The sequence below is a fragment of the Anopheles bellator genome, chromosome 1, assembly GCF_943735745.2.
Source record: "Anopheles bellator chromosome 1, idAnoBellAS_SP24_06.2, whole genome shotgun sequence".
Taxonomy (NCBI): Eukaryota; Metazoa; Arthropoda; class Insecta; order Diptera; family Culicidae; genus Anopheles; species Anopheles bellator.
The window spans coordinates 52,040,325-52,056,919 of NC_071285.1; the positions used below are offsets into that span (position 1 = coordinate 52,040,325).

Sequence of the window (16,595 nt, forward strand, 5' to 3'; positions counted from 1 at the left end):
CGGACAAAAACTATTTGAAGCTCACAGCCATTGCTACATTGTTCGGAAAAATTGCACGCATTTTTGTAAACCCATTCCAACGATGGTTGAACGATTCCTACGAACAATGTTTCTCTTCTCTCTCTGTCTCTCTCTATTTCTCTTCCTCTCGCCCTGGGAATTGAATGTTTTGAGCTGCAGTTCGAGGTCGAGCATAATTTGCCAATAAAATAACTCACCGGCTTCACCGGCGGCATCGGATTGCGGTTATGCACCGTATAAGGGATCGATGGCGATGAATGGAACGTTAAAAAATACTTGGTGAAACAGTCTCTGGCCAAACAGAATCCGACTCAAAATCCGGTCCGGTGCTCTTGAACTCCACCCCCGTCGGCGCTCAGAAGGGCGGTGATTGACTTGCGATTATTTCATGCTGATCGTTGGTTGAGAAACCGATCGCTTATGAGCAGGCACTAAGAGGGTCAACATTGCCGACCGTTGACATCACTGGGCGTGCGGCTAGACCGGCTAGACAGACGCCACCGGCTCGATTTCGATGTACCGCGTCGATCAAAACTTTTCTTGATTATCGCGACAAATCATTTGCATATCTCCGCCGGCTGTCGCCGTTGTGTCCGAAGTGGACACATCTTCGTTAGCCGCACGGACCACCGACTCTCGATCACTTCATTCAGGCTCTGGACCGACGCGAGAGTGAGCGTGTCGAATGTTTTGTGGTTTTTACGGCCCATTCGCGACCACTTAAGTACGGAACCAGGTTGCCGGCTCCGTTGTTGCACCTCATCGGCGCTCTCGTTCGCTTAGGACGAGTATGTTTTATCTGGCCTTTTCATGATCAGCAACGACGGACAAAATGTTCAAAGGAATATTGGTGCTGGGTGGTTTATTAATGTCTCCCCCGTTTACAGTTATGAGTGGCAGTGAAACGCTGTGCTTGTGTTCTGAAGGAATAGTTAAAATAAAGCAAAAAGATACATGACTCAGCCAGTTCTCTTAATATCAATACTTTAGAGTGAAAATTAAGGATTGCTGTAAGGTATCGAAATAGTCATTCAACGCATTCCATGAATGTGGTTCCAACGCCTACTTTATCGTTCATCCAGATCAGCATCGGGCTATAAGTCGGAGCCAGTCGGGTACATAATCCGCTTCCTAAGCCAACGATTCCTGTCACCCACGTGCAGCTTGACGATACTTTGTTTAAATCACACTTTTGGCGCCCTACAAATTACTCAACCACGGAGCCCTTCCTTTGCAATGGACGCCCCGTTAGTCTGCAACCTACCCCGTAAAAAAGAACGGTTTCCCTTAGCAACCTATAAGCTTCTTAACGGCCGGGCCACGCAGCCAGTTACGGGCTGTTGGACAAAGTCTAAATTTAAAACAAAGCCTCGGTTGGGCGGACGAAAACTTAGTTTCTGGTTCCGCTGCTGCCGAACCTTTCGAGCGCCGTTGAAGGCTGGCAGGATCATTACCGACAGTAGGGTGACATTAATTTACAACATCGTCCATCGGTTGCCGATGCAGTTTCGATTAATTATAATTTTCCCTACGCCGCTCACGGGGCGATAATGTACCGTGACACGATTAGCATACGTGCTGTGGTCAGCATCGAGCCCGCGATCGGTGGATGCCCCATAATTTGCCACTGATTCATGGACCCCGTGGTCCGATGCTGCGCCGAGATGACGAACGGGCCGATTGCGCCATCGTGAAATCGATCGTTCGGCGACCGTTGCTCGCCGGTGATTTGATACCATGAAGGTTTTGGGTTGGTTTTTTGTATGTTTCGATTTCGAGGCGACAGAATGCAAAGTTCAGCACCGAAAGAATTCTGACGTCCATCGTGGCGCAAATATTGGCCTCCGGATGTAACGGCGCGTGAAACCAGGAGCCAATCGAAGAAGCATGGCGACGATGGACGCACCGGTAGGAAGTGATGATGGCCGCTGATGAATGTTGACACGGCGCCGCCGGTTGCGGATCTGCGGCAACTGTTGATATTGCAAATTTTGCACAAATAAGTAAGACGCCCCGGGACGCGCTTGAGTAGAGGCGAACAACACGAAGCATTGCTACCGTTTGCTGACATTTCGGTTCCGCTGGATAATGGCCGAAGAATTCCGTGAGCTTCTGGGCCAAAAATAGACTCGCGTCAGAAAGTGGGTGGGTATTTCGTCCAAATTTGTGCTCTGGCGTCAAGAAGTGGCTGATTTAGGCACTGAAGGCTCGCCGGGTGGGTGACACCGGAATTTGGGGGCTTCGAATAAAATTTAAAACTGTTTGCCGTGTCACTAGAACTGAAGTGAACCAGCCACGGTGCGAGCAGGAATTTAAATTCAGAAGCCACCCATTCGGCAGTAGCAATGTAGTCAAACATCCGGCTACGGGGGAGATGTGCTCAGCTTGGGAGTTGATAAAGCGACAAACGGTTTGCAAGGGGGCTGTAGGCGATCAGGGATTATCTGAATGAGAATAACTGAGTAATTTATGAGCAACACTGTTTCGGCGCCAGGTTTTCACAGCTAATCAACGTGTCGTTGACCGGCGAGGTATGAAGACAGATGCGTTCAAAGATGGAGATGGGGTTTTTGATTGAGAAACGGGCGAATTTCTTCGAAGACAATTTTTACATTAAGGATGTTCGAATGGATGACGTAACAACGAACGATGAAGGCAACACTCAAGACCATTGGTGTTGGTTGTTAAGCCTTGTGAGATCTTATACTGCTTTGCTATTGGCAGGCAAGTTCGAAGTATATTCTTTCATTCCTTACAAAAAATCAACGTCTTAACCATTTTATTATTTCAACAGCCGTGTGTTCTGAGCAAAACCAACCAATCGAGCAATCTGAGCAAAACCAATCGTGTTTTCAGCGCTTCATGTGTTCTTCTCTATTTCACTTTTTGTCAAACATATAGTGTGATGCAAATTGACATCATGAACTAAGTTATAAGCCTCCAAACGAGTTTTGTGTGTTCACTTGACCCTTCTAGATTGGATTTTATTTCTGCTTGATTTTCAAACGCTTCGGCCGCCTTTTAAGAAAGTCGGATCCCCAAACGTTCGGGGCGTTGGCGGTTGAAGGGTTGACAGAAGCCACACAACTTGTTGTCCAAAAATAGAACCCACCACTCCGCCCTAACGGACCTACCCCAAAGGCGCCGCAGCCGACCCTCTTCTCCGCGCGGTCTCTTCGGACTTCGTGAGGATCGTGTCGCGCGTCTCGTAGCCTAATGGGGTGTCGTGTAGGCCTGGACAGTGTCGCCAAGGGTGGGGAGCCCCAAAAAAAGGCCAAACATCTTATCTCTCCATCACCAGTCGGTTGCGGAGGTTCGTCTGGTACGCACACGGAAGATCGTGCGATCGCCCTGGACGAGTGTCTTCCTTTTTGGGGGGATCGTAACCTGTGAGCAACAGTGAGCAAAGCTTTCCAAACTGTTATATTTTTTTTAGTTTAGGCTTTTTAGGCACACATCATTTTCCAATCTTCTTCGTGGTGATTCTTGCCGTTTAGAAAGGTGTTCTATTCTTGAGAAAGTTTCACTCTTGTGATCGTGGAATCCCTAGCGAACGGGGATAAAATCAGGACTGCGGAGTGATTCATGCGTCGACGTCTTACAACGCGAAGGAAAAGGATTTCACACGTATGAACTAACGACCGTGCACCTTCATTCGAGACGGAGCTTCCGGTGCCGGGGGTCATATACACGTGGTGGCGTTAGTGTAGGACACTACTCACCACCCCAGAACCTCGGTGCGGTGAAGACTGGTTTTTAAGAAACTTTAGCAGAAAGTGCATCACAAAATCGTAACGACGCATCAGGGTGGATCCGGTGGCCACGTTAGATTTATGGATTTTTAAGTGCTTTATTGTATAAAACATTCCTTCGCCGGTGTCGGGTGCGGATTTGGCGGTGGGATTTTTCCGGTTCGTTAGAAATTTTTGCTCCTCGCCGGGTGCACCACCCCGTGGCGTGGCGAACAGTTTTTCACCAACGGGGATAAAGTGCATCATCACGTGCCGGCGGAGTCCTTACGTTCGTTTCCTTCCTTCGCTTGGCGTGAAATTTGCCAAACGATTCGCGCGGGCCGCCGCCGCGAGCCAGGAGCGAGTAGCGGGAGAAAGAAAATCCCCACCGCCACATCCGGCCGTCGGAGGGCAAGGTGAACGAACACATTCAACAGTGCGCTTCCGTCTTACTTCGATTCGATTCCTCCGGTAGCTTTCCGGTGGCGCAGCAAAGGAGGTTCACAGAGAGTGACAGAGAGTGTGCATGTGAGTGAGTGAGAGAGAGTGAGAAAGGGATCGAGCCAGCGGAAAGCCCTCGAAGAAACAAGTCAAATCACGGCCAACCGCACGACACCACCGTCAACAAGATGCTCGACAGGACGGCTCGTCGGGGGCCGCACAATGGAAGGATCACCGGGAGGCCCCAGACGGCGACGACCATGACCAACCGTAAGTAAACGAACCGAATGCTGCTTCCTTCTTCTCGCCCTCCTTTGGGCTCCTTGTCCTCGGAAGGATTCCGGATACAGCCGAATCGGAAAGATGTTTTCGAAATTAGCATAACGGGTGCAGTGGGCCGGGTGGGTCCCGCCGAAAGCTCCCGCATAATGCTCCGTGGGGTGGCCCGACCCACCACGGGCTTATGTCGGTTTGTCGGCCGCGGAACAAATGGCGCAACAGCTTCTTACCCCCCCGCGCGTCGGTGGCTTACTGGGTGTCGGGAAAAGTATCGACTTCCGGTTCCGGGGGTCGCTCAGCCGGTTCGCCTGTCTGTCACTACTTTGAAACCCATTTTTCATGCTCCTTCTGCACCGCTGCAGCTGAGGCTGTCCCGTCATCACGGGTTCGGATCGAAAACTTCGCCCAAAACCCACCATCCTTAACGACGGACCCCGGGAGCTGCTGCTGCTGAAGGGGCTGTGGTCTTTAACGATCCTAACCGCAGCGAGCTTTTCAAACAGAGGCCATGGCAGGCGAAGTATGATGGAGAGCCCACGGTTTGCAGTGCCTGCGGAAACTGTTGGATAGATTATGGCGCTTTTCGTTCCATGGCACCGTCAACATTGTTTCTACGGTCCCAAATCCCGCGTGTTTGCTGTTGTTTCATGTTTTATTTTGTAACTCCACCTTTAAGAATGTTAAACATAGAAAAGTAAAATTCTATCAACGGCTTTTGACCCCGGCCAATCCTTATTGAGTCCGTTCGGCAACGTTGAAAACATTCATTTGAATTTTTTGAGGCCATCAAAAAACAATTATGAAAATCAAATCCTGGTGTTCAAAGGTGCGTGCCGGCACGCTTCAAAAGCCGCTGCTAGCTTCTCATAAGGGTGATCATAACATTTTTGGGGTGCCACATTTGATCTCACCCCGCCGCAAGGAATGTTGCATATTCAATCGAGCTCCGTTTGATCGTCACCGCAAAAGCCCAAAGCTTAGAGCTTTACGAAAGGTTCTGCGTTAAGTAGTGTCTAGAAAGCGGCCATCTTCGTACCAGAGCGTAAGAAAGCGGGCTCTTGTGCCTAGAACTGGCTACCCCAGCAATGGGTGATATCGCGAAACACATAGCAACATAAAATCGTCCCAGGTGCTCCAGATAATGTCGAAAGCGAGGGACCCCTTTGGACACGGATCTGGAGTGTGTTTTTTTGAAACGATCCATTCGCGACACCTGTTCGGTGTCAAGTCCACTAACCCCTCCGAGTGTTCTGTCCTTGGAAGGGTGACGAGTGAAATGTGCGCACCCAGGACACCGGCACGGGCTTAAATTTATGCTGGCCCCGAATTTGGCCGTTCCAATTTAGCTCCGGCAGCTGACCGTCAGCGGGATATCAATTTTATGTTCCTGGCAACCTTTTTTCTTTCGGCTTGAACGTGGGTCACATCCTAGGGCCAACCTCCTTGGGAGATAAGAATCGCAAAACGGCGTTAAATATGCTACCCATTCTGGTCACCCCGTGGAGCGATCGTTAAATCGGTAACGAGTCGCCAATGGAAACGCTGCACAACTTGTTAGGTTCTATCGTGAAGATTCTGGCCACGCGATATCCGATCGGTAATCACATTAATCTAAGGCGACGCTTAAAGGGTTTTTAATGATCGTGTAATTATGTAGAAACAGAAGAAAAGTCTTCCACGTGCTATCGCTGTTTGGAATTGATATGTTAATGTTGAAGACTTATTTCAAAAAAACAAAATTATGTGAATTTCATAGTTTTTCATCTCTATTACCTAGTTTTTCATTGAAATGTTTATCTTACACCTTTATGCGCAAGATCGCAACTCGATCGATGAGATCGCTAAGAATGATTGGAGAGACATTCAACATCAACAAAAAATAACTTTAGAATTGCTGAAGATAACATTCTGCTAAACTCTATCCTTCGCTTCAGCCAAAACATCGTAATCCAGACGACGGCATTATTTTACACGGCAGTATATTTACATTTGATTTGATTACATGGCCCCTTCAGACCGAAATGGTAAAAAAATCTCCATCAACTTAGAGAGCAGTAGCGGTGTCGTATGTTTCAAAACATTTTAGAACACAATGGTGGAGTTTGCCCATCAAAAAGGACTTACTGGCTCCCTTTTTCGCTGCACGATACACCGTCAGCTGTGGGTAGTGTTCCCCGTGAGCTAATGGGACGAGTGGTCGCTAACGCGTCGGCCCGGAACGGAACACACCGGGCGTAATTTATGCTAAGACCATGCTATTAGTGTTCGCTCGCCAGCACCGCGATCGCTTATGGCTTATCATGGAGCCGCATGCGCGTCTCTTTTCTTCCCTCTTGTTCACCGATTTTGATGATCGCCGTGCGTTAAATCAATCAATCCACCGCAACCAATGGCATCGCGGATCCGGCTGACATTCTCGGGCTTCCACGGGTGGCGAAACTCCCACTTCCACGGGTGGCCGAGGCGGATATGTTGAAGGCCACGCTTTCTAGTACGCCAGAACGGTAACGGATCGATCGGCGTGGATGGGGATGGTCGCCAAGCTGTCACGGGGGGCCGGCGTTGGCGCCAGCTTTGGCCACGCATCGCCACACGTGAAGATCCGGCTCGGGTTACAAATGGCGCTGGCGAGAATGGCCCGAGCCGAAACCGGGACTATAAAACCCTGTGATGCGTACGCACACAAAACGCAAACGAGTAACGCCGGCGTGGTCTCTGATGGGCGTTTGGAAAAAGTGGAAAAACTTGATTCGCGCCGTGATGAGAGAGAGAGGCAGAGAGCGTGCGTGATGATTTGCCGGATGCGGCTACTTCTGCAGCGATCGCCGGCACAGCATGATCAGGCTGATCTTATGTTATTGGGTGCTGGCTTATGCTGCTGCTTCGGCGCGCTAACCACCGCTGGCGTGTAATTATGAAAAGCATAAAAATTTAAATGAGAATATTTTAATTTTAACGACCCTTTTGGGACGTCGTAAAGATGGCTGACAAATGTGTGTCAACATGTTTGTTTATTGAGTTGTAGTGCGTTGTAGTGCAGTCATTCTTCGCGCCCTTTCCAACACACCGACGTCCACGATCCAAAGCCGGTCAGTTAGGGGTGGCCTCAAGCTTGGGCCGTCGGTGTCAGGTCCTTTTCGTTGCGGGATGCTTTCCATGAGTCAATCGGCCGGCGATGGGTTGTGATTTATTTTTATGGAACTTTGGGCAACATTGTGCGAGGCCCGTTGATTGTTTTTCGCCAGCACGGATGTGTCAAGTGAAAGATCGTGTCGGGCTGGCCATTAAATTTTATATTTATTTTCTATCACACTCAAATTTACTTAAAATTCACTTAACGGACCGTGATTTATTTCGTTGTTTTTTAAAGGAGTAGTAAACTGGAATCGTGCTCAGCCGTGAAGAATTCGAGCAACGCGGCACTCTAATTGCTGTAGTTCGAAAGTCCCAGCAAACTGCGCAATAATGGTCGAGAAGTGATTTGTTTTTGGTGGAGTGTGCTGTTTGGGCGATGAGTGACATAAATTAGCGTCTTCCGCAGGGGTGCTGAAAACTAATCCGGCGTCTGTTGAACGGTGGCCCCACGCCACATTCCGATTCTATCGACCGTATTTGGGTTGGCATTTTATGAGCCACGAGGAATTTAAATCCCTCACCGCCCAAGTCCCTTAGTCGCAAGAGAGTGGATCCGTGGGAGATCGATCGGAACCGATAGTGAAACCATCTTTCCACCGGACAAACCGGAATTAAATGGAACGCAATGGCCGGGGGCGCCCGAGCCGGCGTTCTGGCGTTCAGGTTCCATTTTCCAAATTGTTAAATAAATGGCTAGAATGGAAAAACATAAGCAAACAGGCGGCGAGGCGGTTTCGGCCCGCTCGGTGCTCTTTCTTTTTGCCAATAATTTAATGTTCGATTCAAGCCTCCATCACTCATTTGCATAATTGATTTTATCTTGTTTTCGGTGCCGGAGGCCGTACCTACGGGCTCGTAAAAAGCTCGGCTGCTCGATCCCTCCCCGGTGTCAACACACGCCCCCCAACGCCGGTGGCGTGTGCTTTGGTTGGAAGGAAAGCAGAAAATTTGGGAAATCAAACGAGAATGTCGAGAATGTTGCTTGGGTTCGACGCGCGCGCTCTATCCGTTTCTCGTTCTCCCGACCCGTCTCGGGCCATGATGTGATCTATTTAGGTGGCGTAGGGCCCGATGGAGTTCCCGCTGCCGGTATCCGATTTCCTTGTCTGCTTGTGGGCCCATGTGAAATAGTTCGTGAGCCAGATCGTTAACGCCTCCGAGCCGCGCCGTTAATGCTCGTGTTGTAATTGTTTACGACCGATCGGCATGGCAAATGGATGTAAATTCTCGCTCAGCGCTCGGGGCCGGCCCTAATTAGCCGACGGATTGTCTTTCGCGTCGGGACGGGACAAGATCGATGGCCAGTGCTTAGACACCGAAGATCCGGGTCCGGCTGATCCGGGCGCTGAAGGAGCGCCGTACGGGCTCCTTTATTTACGGCCAATTCAGACATAAATCCGATGGTGAGAAGCGTGCTCGTGGCTGGCTGTGCCTCGGCTTAGCACTTCGAATGGATGGTCCCGGGGGTGGAGCGTCGGGGGATTCACGTTTCAAATCCCTCAGCAGATTCGATCGAATGTGGAGGATTCCATTTAACTTTGGTCCTTTAATTGCTTCGAAAGAAAGCTTCGGCAACATTGTCTACGTTGAGATCATTCATCATTGTAACTAGCATTGTGAGGATTTTAATTAGATGGTGCAAGATTTGTACCACATAAGCCTTTTGTGGGAATTTACCATCATGAGCGTTGGATTAGAGCTTTGCGAAAAGAACGGACAACTGATTAAGCGAAATAGTTTCCCCATACTGTAGAATAACCTCTTGGGTGCGGAACAAGAAAAACATGAGCTCCAAGCTCTAACTTCTAGTTATCTTTTCCGTTCACTGAGCTATCTTTATATCCACCTCATTTAAGTGTGTTCCTATCTCAGACCACGAACCGCGACCGTATTGATCTTCTGCCGTTTGGTTCCGGGTGAAAAAGAAATCCTTCTTTTGTCAGCTCGCCCCGTGCCATCGATCGGCATCGGCAGTGGGCTTATCCTTCCGCAGCGCTGCACTCCGTACGTCCAGCAAATTTGCGAACAACCCAACTATTTTCCGGCAGCCACCGGGGCAACATAATGCACCGGAAGCCACGTAGCAAATGCAAACGTTCTGCTCGATTTGCACCGCGGTGCATCCGGAAAGTGTGCGCACGGTGCTCGGAAAAACGGCTGGGCGAAAAGAATTGATAATCCCCGTGGGAACCCTCCGGCGCCACCGGGTGGCAGGCAGCGCTCCCCTTCACGGCATTCTCCCCGAAAGGGGTTCCGGCTTTGGCGCCCGGGTAATTTATTGTACATTCTCGCCGGGTTTTTAGCTCCACCGGCTCACACCGGATTTCCGGTGACTTCCGGATGTGGCCGGGATTCGAGCTGTGCCACAAACGTTTCGGCACCGTCATCAAAATAAGATCCTTTTCGTCTGCACCGTATGTGTCTGCATTTTTTCCTCCGGGATGACGGTGCGTAGTTTATTAGATTGTCACAGTAAGTCACCGTCACGGCACAGAGGCGCGCGCCAAAGTTCAAGACAGCATCGGCAGCACTTTGGCTTTCCGTTTTTTTGCCTGGGCCTTCCGAAATCCGAGAAGAAGGAGAAAAATGCGGACAGGGACCAAGGTTCGGGGAGCGCAAAACTGAAAGTTGATTGAAATATGAACCTACTTTTGGGGCGGAAAGCGCCATGATTCATTCGGTGGTCCTGTTTTTCATTCGCTTCAGCCTACTACGCTCTGCTCGTCGTCACACTGGCCACCGTGGTTGGGCTGACCCGGGCGGAAATCGGAGGTCAGCGCGCTGCCCTGGGTGGGCCCCGCACGGTCATGGATCTGATGGAGGTTATGCTAAATCGGGACCTGCTGGAGATGCTGAAAAACGGAGGCTTCGATTTCCGGCAACCGTCGCTGCTGTTCCTGCCGCCCAAATTCTACTCCACCGTGCCGCTCGACCACGGCCACATGACACCGGAGCAGATCCTGAGCGGCAGCGTGCTGGAAACATCATCGTCATCAGCATCATCACCGGCAGCCGCCGTCGGTGGCAAAGCGGAACATCAGAAAGCAGCTGCCATCGGCGTCCGGGGTGACCAGCCTCAGTCGGTGGCCGCCGCCGCCCGACTCAACTTGATTTCGTATTCCGACGGCAAAGTGACGTTCGCGGGGCAGCCGAAACCGAGTGGAAGCGACCGGCAGTCAGCGACGGCCAATAAAGGAAGCGCAACATTAGGGGAAAATGTCGGTACAAATGTGGAATCACTTCGGGCCACCGGTGGACGCGATGGCGGCACGGGGCGGGCAACAAACGACCGTCCCCTAACGACCTCGATAACGGATCAAACGGTGTCACAGAATGTCGCCCGCACACTTCCGGCTTCCGGTGGCCGCCGGGTGAGGTAAGCGCTCCCGTTGGCCCGCGGAAGCGTGGCCAGAGGCGAAAAAAAGGTTGAGGGATCCTCGAACCTGATATCGCATCCTTCCTCTTCGCGAAAAAACGGCGAAAAAGAAAAACGGGAAAAGCTTGTGTTGGAACGGCTTTTCCACCGAACGGCAGACGGGGTTCGGTACTTAATTTACTCTTTTTCTCTTTACATGCACCCAAACACATACAACGTTGACACCTCGACAGTGCCGACGGGGGAGCGACGACATCGGCCACGGAGCGGCTGCGTTCGGCGCTGCCCGGCGAACCGGATGTGGATTATCCCATTCTGGGCAGCGTTCCGTCGACCGGCTTCAGCTGCGAAGGGCGCGCTCACGGTGAGTTCGAAGGTACCTGCGTGGAACCTTATTGATCGGGGAGGAGGGGGGGGTGGTGGGTGTGGACACGATAAGATCCCCCCTCGGGCAGCGTGCGTAATTGGTGTTCAAAAGATTAACCTATCCGTCCCGCGTTCCAGCCGGCAGCCGGCAATTACGTAAAACGCTGCCGAATGCGCTTGGAAGGCGCTTTGGCGTTAAAATGGAGTCGTCAAAAGAACATTCGAGGAGCGATTTAATCAGGCGATGAGACAGCTTACCGTTTGTCACTTTAAACGGTGGCTTTCTAAACGAACTGAATTGTTGGGTCATTGGGTCCTCCAATGGCGGTTCCGTTCGGATCATCATGGGATTTCAAAATATCACTTTAAATGTATTTTCATTTCAAATAATTTATTAACAATTAATTAATTAACACAGTTAATGAGTTAGTGTATAATCTTCTTAACTGTTAAATGACATTTTCGTTGCTTAGGCTGGCCAAGCCTCACAGAAATGATTACTTCATTCTTATCGTCTTCTGTTGAGAGCGAAATGTATGCTATGGAAAGTAAATTAATTTCATTTCCAGAGTTTAATATTTTGAATATGTAATTTTTTTGAACTATGAACAAGCCGCAAAATGAAACATCAATAAAGCAAGTATTCAAGTTGATGGAATGCGCCAGTGTCGAATCGAACGTCTTTCGCAGAGAAACCGATTAATCGCTGCCGCGCAGATGGATGGTCTACGGACGACCCCATCAATCTCGATATATTAATACACAATGTTAGTCAAACTAAATATCAAACCACAATCAAGACCTAATAGAAATTGAAGATTCCGTGAGCAAGCACGCAAGTACCTGGCTACGAATTCATCATTCAACATCAAATTGGAACACGGAACAGCATCATTCGATGCTATCAAATTAAGATGCCTTCGCGGCAACCGACCCAGCCGACAGCACGCATTAATAATTCGCGCAATCTTTCAACATCAGCTTCGGAGGAGTTCGAGTTTGAGTTGTCTTCCGGCGGTTGACTATTTTTACCGGACCATTTTGCCGGCCGTTCGGCCGACAACCGAAAACTTTGCCCGTTTGGGCCACCGGCTTAAGTAAGATGTCTCGCTCCAACCGCCAGCAACCCAGCTGAGGAGCCATTCCGGGAAGCGAGTTTCGAGCCGGTGGCCCTACTCGAAATGAAACGATTCAGAAAAACCGAAATAAAACCACCCGGCCGCAAACGGTGCCGGGCCGTGTGATTTATGAGCGACGAGCCGTCTGGCTGAGCGTGGGGCCCGTGGGCCATAAGTCACGGAGTAGATCGGTATCGATGCGTAGGCCGTTAAATTGCTACCGACTCGGCGGCGTCATCGAGCGCGGTATCGGGGAGCTGATCATTTGTCGCCATTCGATGCCACGGCCATGGTGGGGTACGTGGTGAAGGAGTGCTATGCCGCGATCCCAATAACTGTGGTGTCGGTGCCCATCGCGAGACGGAAATTACCATATAAAAGCCGAGCGCCCTGAGTTCATTAAGGAGGGCGAATCGTACGCGTTGATGACGGATGCGCCGTGGATGGAAATTAATTTTTATCACTTCACACGATGCTATCTGGTTCATATGTCCTTCGCCCGCGGGTTTCTTTCGCAGGGTACTATGCTGACACCGAGACCCGCTGCCAAGTGTTCCGCGTGTGCGCCAACACCGATGCGACCGGGCGAGGCTTCGGGTTCCTGTGCCCTAATGGGACGCTCTTCAATCAGCGCTTCCTCGTGTGCGATTGGTACACGAACGTGCAGTGCGAGGCGAGCAAGGACTTTTACCATCTCAACGCGGACATTGGCCGGATGAGTGGTCGGCCGATGGTGAGCGACGATCGCGACGACATGATGGACGCCGTGATGTCAATGATGACCTACCCGATGCGATCGCTGATGCGGATGATGCAGGCAACGCCGGACCTGGGACGACCGAAGGTGGTTCCCGCGGAAGTGCCAAGAGGGGGTAAACCACCGCAGTACCCATTGCCAGCCGTTGGGCTGGAGGCTCCCCACCGGCCACACACTGGAACAGGTCCCCAGTTGTCTGGTCTGGCAGTTGGAGAGCAGCTAAGGACACCGGTCAGCAATGCCGCACCGGTACCGGCGTATGTACCTCGGCTGGATCAGGTGTACGTCTCGAGCCTTGGATCGCTGTCCACCGATGCGGAATCAGGATTCGATCCACTACGCTCGACCCTGCTCAACGGAAAGGACTCCACGAAAGGAACACCACACCCGGCCAGGCCGCAGAAGAATCAACTCCAGGTGAGCAGCTGCTAGAACTGCTTTCATCCAGAGGCTTATCTCAATACGTTCCCGTCTAGTACAAGACGGTCATCGTGGATACTTTTCTCGTTCGCCGTAGAACTACTCTGTGGCCACGAAAGATTATAGATTTTCTTTTTCGGCCAGGCTCTTCATTATCATCGTTGGTCCCCAGCTGGGATACGTGGGGGTTGCGACCGGATTCTAAGGGCCGGAGCCGTGACGATGTGGTGGTTGATTATGAGTTTTGAAGTTTAATTTATCACCCGCCGGCTCTCAGTCACTGCCAAAGTTGTTTTAAGTTTTCGACACTTAGTCCAGGGCCAGGATTCTGGAGCTTAACCAGCAGTGACAGACGAGAGAGTTGGGTTGGAACCCTTCCAGACCCTGCTCGATAATCGACCCAGCGGCTGGGGGAGGGTTGTTACACCCTGCACCTATTTTGCTCGGGACGGTAATGTGGGCCGCATGACGATAGCGAGCTGTAATGGGCCTGTCCTTAAAATGGGGCACATAAGCGTTTTTCTTGAAGAGCCTTTCGCACCAGATCAACCCTCGGTAGGGGCTGCCCCATTTTAAGCGTGCTAAAGGAATGAGGATAGGCATGCGGGGTGGCGTGACTCAAAGTGTGAAATGGGTCCCTCGAATGAGGCGGGGGGCGAACGAAATTAATATCAACCCAAGGCGTAAGTTAAGCGATTTTCTAACGAAAGCGCTGGGCTCCGGAACAGCACAAAAGGTCCTCGCTGAAAGGGTTGGTCCGCTCCACGGATATGTGTGTGCAGTACTGTTTTGCAAACTAATTCCTTTACAAAGGAGCCCCCGAACACGGACCGGGTCCAGCCGGTGAACTATCCGAGCGGCTGGGCTCAAACTTTGGAATATGATTGAAACATTGTCCGGCACGCCAGTATGAGCGGGAATACATTTTTCGGTCGGCAGCGTTTGTGATGTCATTTCTGCAGCATGTAGCCCGTCAGCTCGTAGCTGCCCGTCAAACCGGCGAACTGGGGTAATTGGTTTCGTCAGGGACCAACAGGACTCCATAATTGTTTCGTAATGAAATTTGCTACATGGTTTGTTGGCTGCCGAGTTTCGTTCGCAACCCCGGCTCATGTGAGCCGATATTTAGGGCTGCGAACACTTTTGAACTAAAGTTTGTAATTTAGTATGCGCTTGGTTGTAACTAGAAATTACAAATTAGATGAACTGACCAGCTATCATAAATCGAACGTAGATCCGGTTGATGTCAAGGGCTTGTTCACTAGAATAGAAGTAATACATCCATTGAACCAATTCAAGACATGTTTGTCTCAACTAAACACGCAAGCATGAGTTGGAGTCTTATTTACGTTCGGTATGTCGCTTCCTTTTCAGACCCGCAACGAGCTCGCCGGCAGTAAGCTTCAGGTGGTCCAGGCCGATCTAGTTAAGTACTGGAGCGACCAGGGCGTTCGGACCGCGACACCGTCCTCGTTGAAGCTTAGACCAGTGTCGGAAGCTTTCAAACCGGTGGTCTCCACCCAGCACCGGATTGGTCAATCGGCTTTACCGGTGGTCAACCCGAACTGGCCAATCCTCCCCCCAACCGGGGTCCTGCCACCGTCAACCCTACACCGAAACGCGGACCCACAGAGCGGAGGAAGGCTTTTCAACGATTTCACGCACCAGCCGACACACCGATTCACGCCGGTCCGGAAGGTGGTGCCGATCCAGAAGGTGACCGTACAGCCAGATAACCGCTACCGCCAGTCTTCGGGTGCCCTAGTGTTTGGCCACAACGTGTTTCTCACACCGGGCCGACCGAAAGCAGCGGCTGCCAAGGCGCACCTGCAGCAGGCATCGTCCGAACGGCGGCAGATTCTTCGTCGAATCGATACGGTGCCGAAGCATCGGAAGATTTCGCTCCAAGTGGTACCCTCGTTGGCGTACTACCTGAACGATGTGCAGGAGAAGCGGGCTTACGATGAAGCCGTGTTCCACGGATTGCTGGACGAGCGAAGGCACGACGCGTACCTCCGATGGGCCGGAAAATCTGTCGCGGCAAGCTCCTACGAGGTGCCACCCGGTAGCGTTGGTCGACTCTAGCGGGTGTTTCCGTTTCCGTCAAGAGTAATTTATTGTCCGATAACAGAGAGACTCGGGGGGCTGCACTTAGGATAATGGATTATGCAATAAGATTTGACTTAAAAGATGAAATAAAAACACAACTTCCGATGATGCCTTCCGTGTCAGTGAATGTAGCGCAAGAAAAGAACGCCTCTTTGAAGCCGGCAAACGGACACGGTAATGGTGGCCCTTCGTTTAGCTCCGTTGTCCTCCGAAGCCGGCGGCGGCCATTGTGCCACAACCCCGGGCGCCCGTCCCGGTTTCGGTTCATCAATTCTCTTCGATTCCTTTAAACCACCGCCCGAGGGCGCACGGGTTGCATTAATGCAGGGACATGGAAGCGAAGCGCACAAAACCTCCATGGCAACCCGCTGGCCTTCGCTCGGTTCTGTTTCGCCCGTTCTTCTTCGTAGTTTCGCCCGTGGCCTTTTGCGGGTCCATTGTTGCGAGGGCGCACCTGGGCTCGCAATTTACCACTCGCAGCGAGTGCAATCTGTTTCCATGGTTTCCGTTTATTCATTCGCTCGCGTTTTTTCGCCCGACCGTCCGCTCACCATTCGCCGATGAGGACGAGTTTTCTTTTGCCGTGCAAAATTCAATCATCGCAGCGCTCCGTGGGTAGTGGAAATTTGATTCTGACTTGGCCCCATCCTCCCGGACGCCGACCCGGCGTGATGAGTATTTCGCGGAACCGACGGTAAACCGGATTGTTGTTTCTATCTTCTGCCCATCCTTTTCGGTCCACTTTGTTCCGTTGATAAAAGAGTGTTCCGCTTGTAAGCTGTACCGTTCGTAGTGCAAAAGCCCGTCCCTATTTGCTTATGCAAAGTGCTTTCGGATCAGAA

At 51.1% G+C, this 16,595-nt stretch overlaps 1 protein-coding gene across 1 annotated transcript; it reads left to right on the forward strand.

Annotated features, from left to right (window-relative positions):
• Nucleotides 1-4,453: 4,453 nt before the first annotated feature.
• LOC131215818 (uncharacterized) lies at nucleotides 4,454-15,729 on the forward strand. Its single transcript, XM_058210214.1, has 5 exons — nucleotides 4,454-4,463; nucleotides 10,314-10,983; nucleotides 11,217-11,347; nucleotides 12,986-13,641; nucleotides 15,019-15,729. The coding sequence occupies exons 1-5, from the start codon at nucleotides 4,454-4,456 to the stop codon at nucleotides 15,727-15,729; spliced, it is 2,178 nt and encodes a 725-aa protein (XP_058066197.1).
• Nucleotides 15,730-16,595: the final 866 nt, after the last annotated feature.

Excerpts from the sequence above, each read along its gene's own strand:
- LOC131215818 (XM_058210214.1), top strand. Across the intron at positions 11,348-12,985 it reads CTGCGAAGGGCGCGCTCACG|GGTACTATGCTGACACCGAG; the intron begins GTGAGTTCGAAG and ends TTTCTTTCGCAG. Across the intron at positions 13,642-15,018 it reads CGCAGAAGAATCAACTCCAG|ACCCGCAACGAGCTCGCCGG; the intron begins GTGAGCAGCTGC and ends CTTCCTTTTCAG.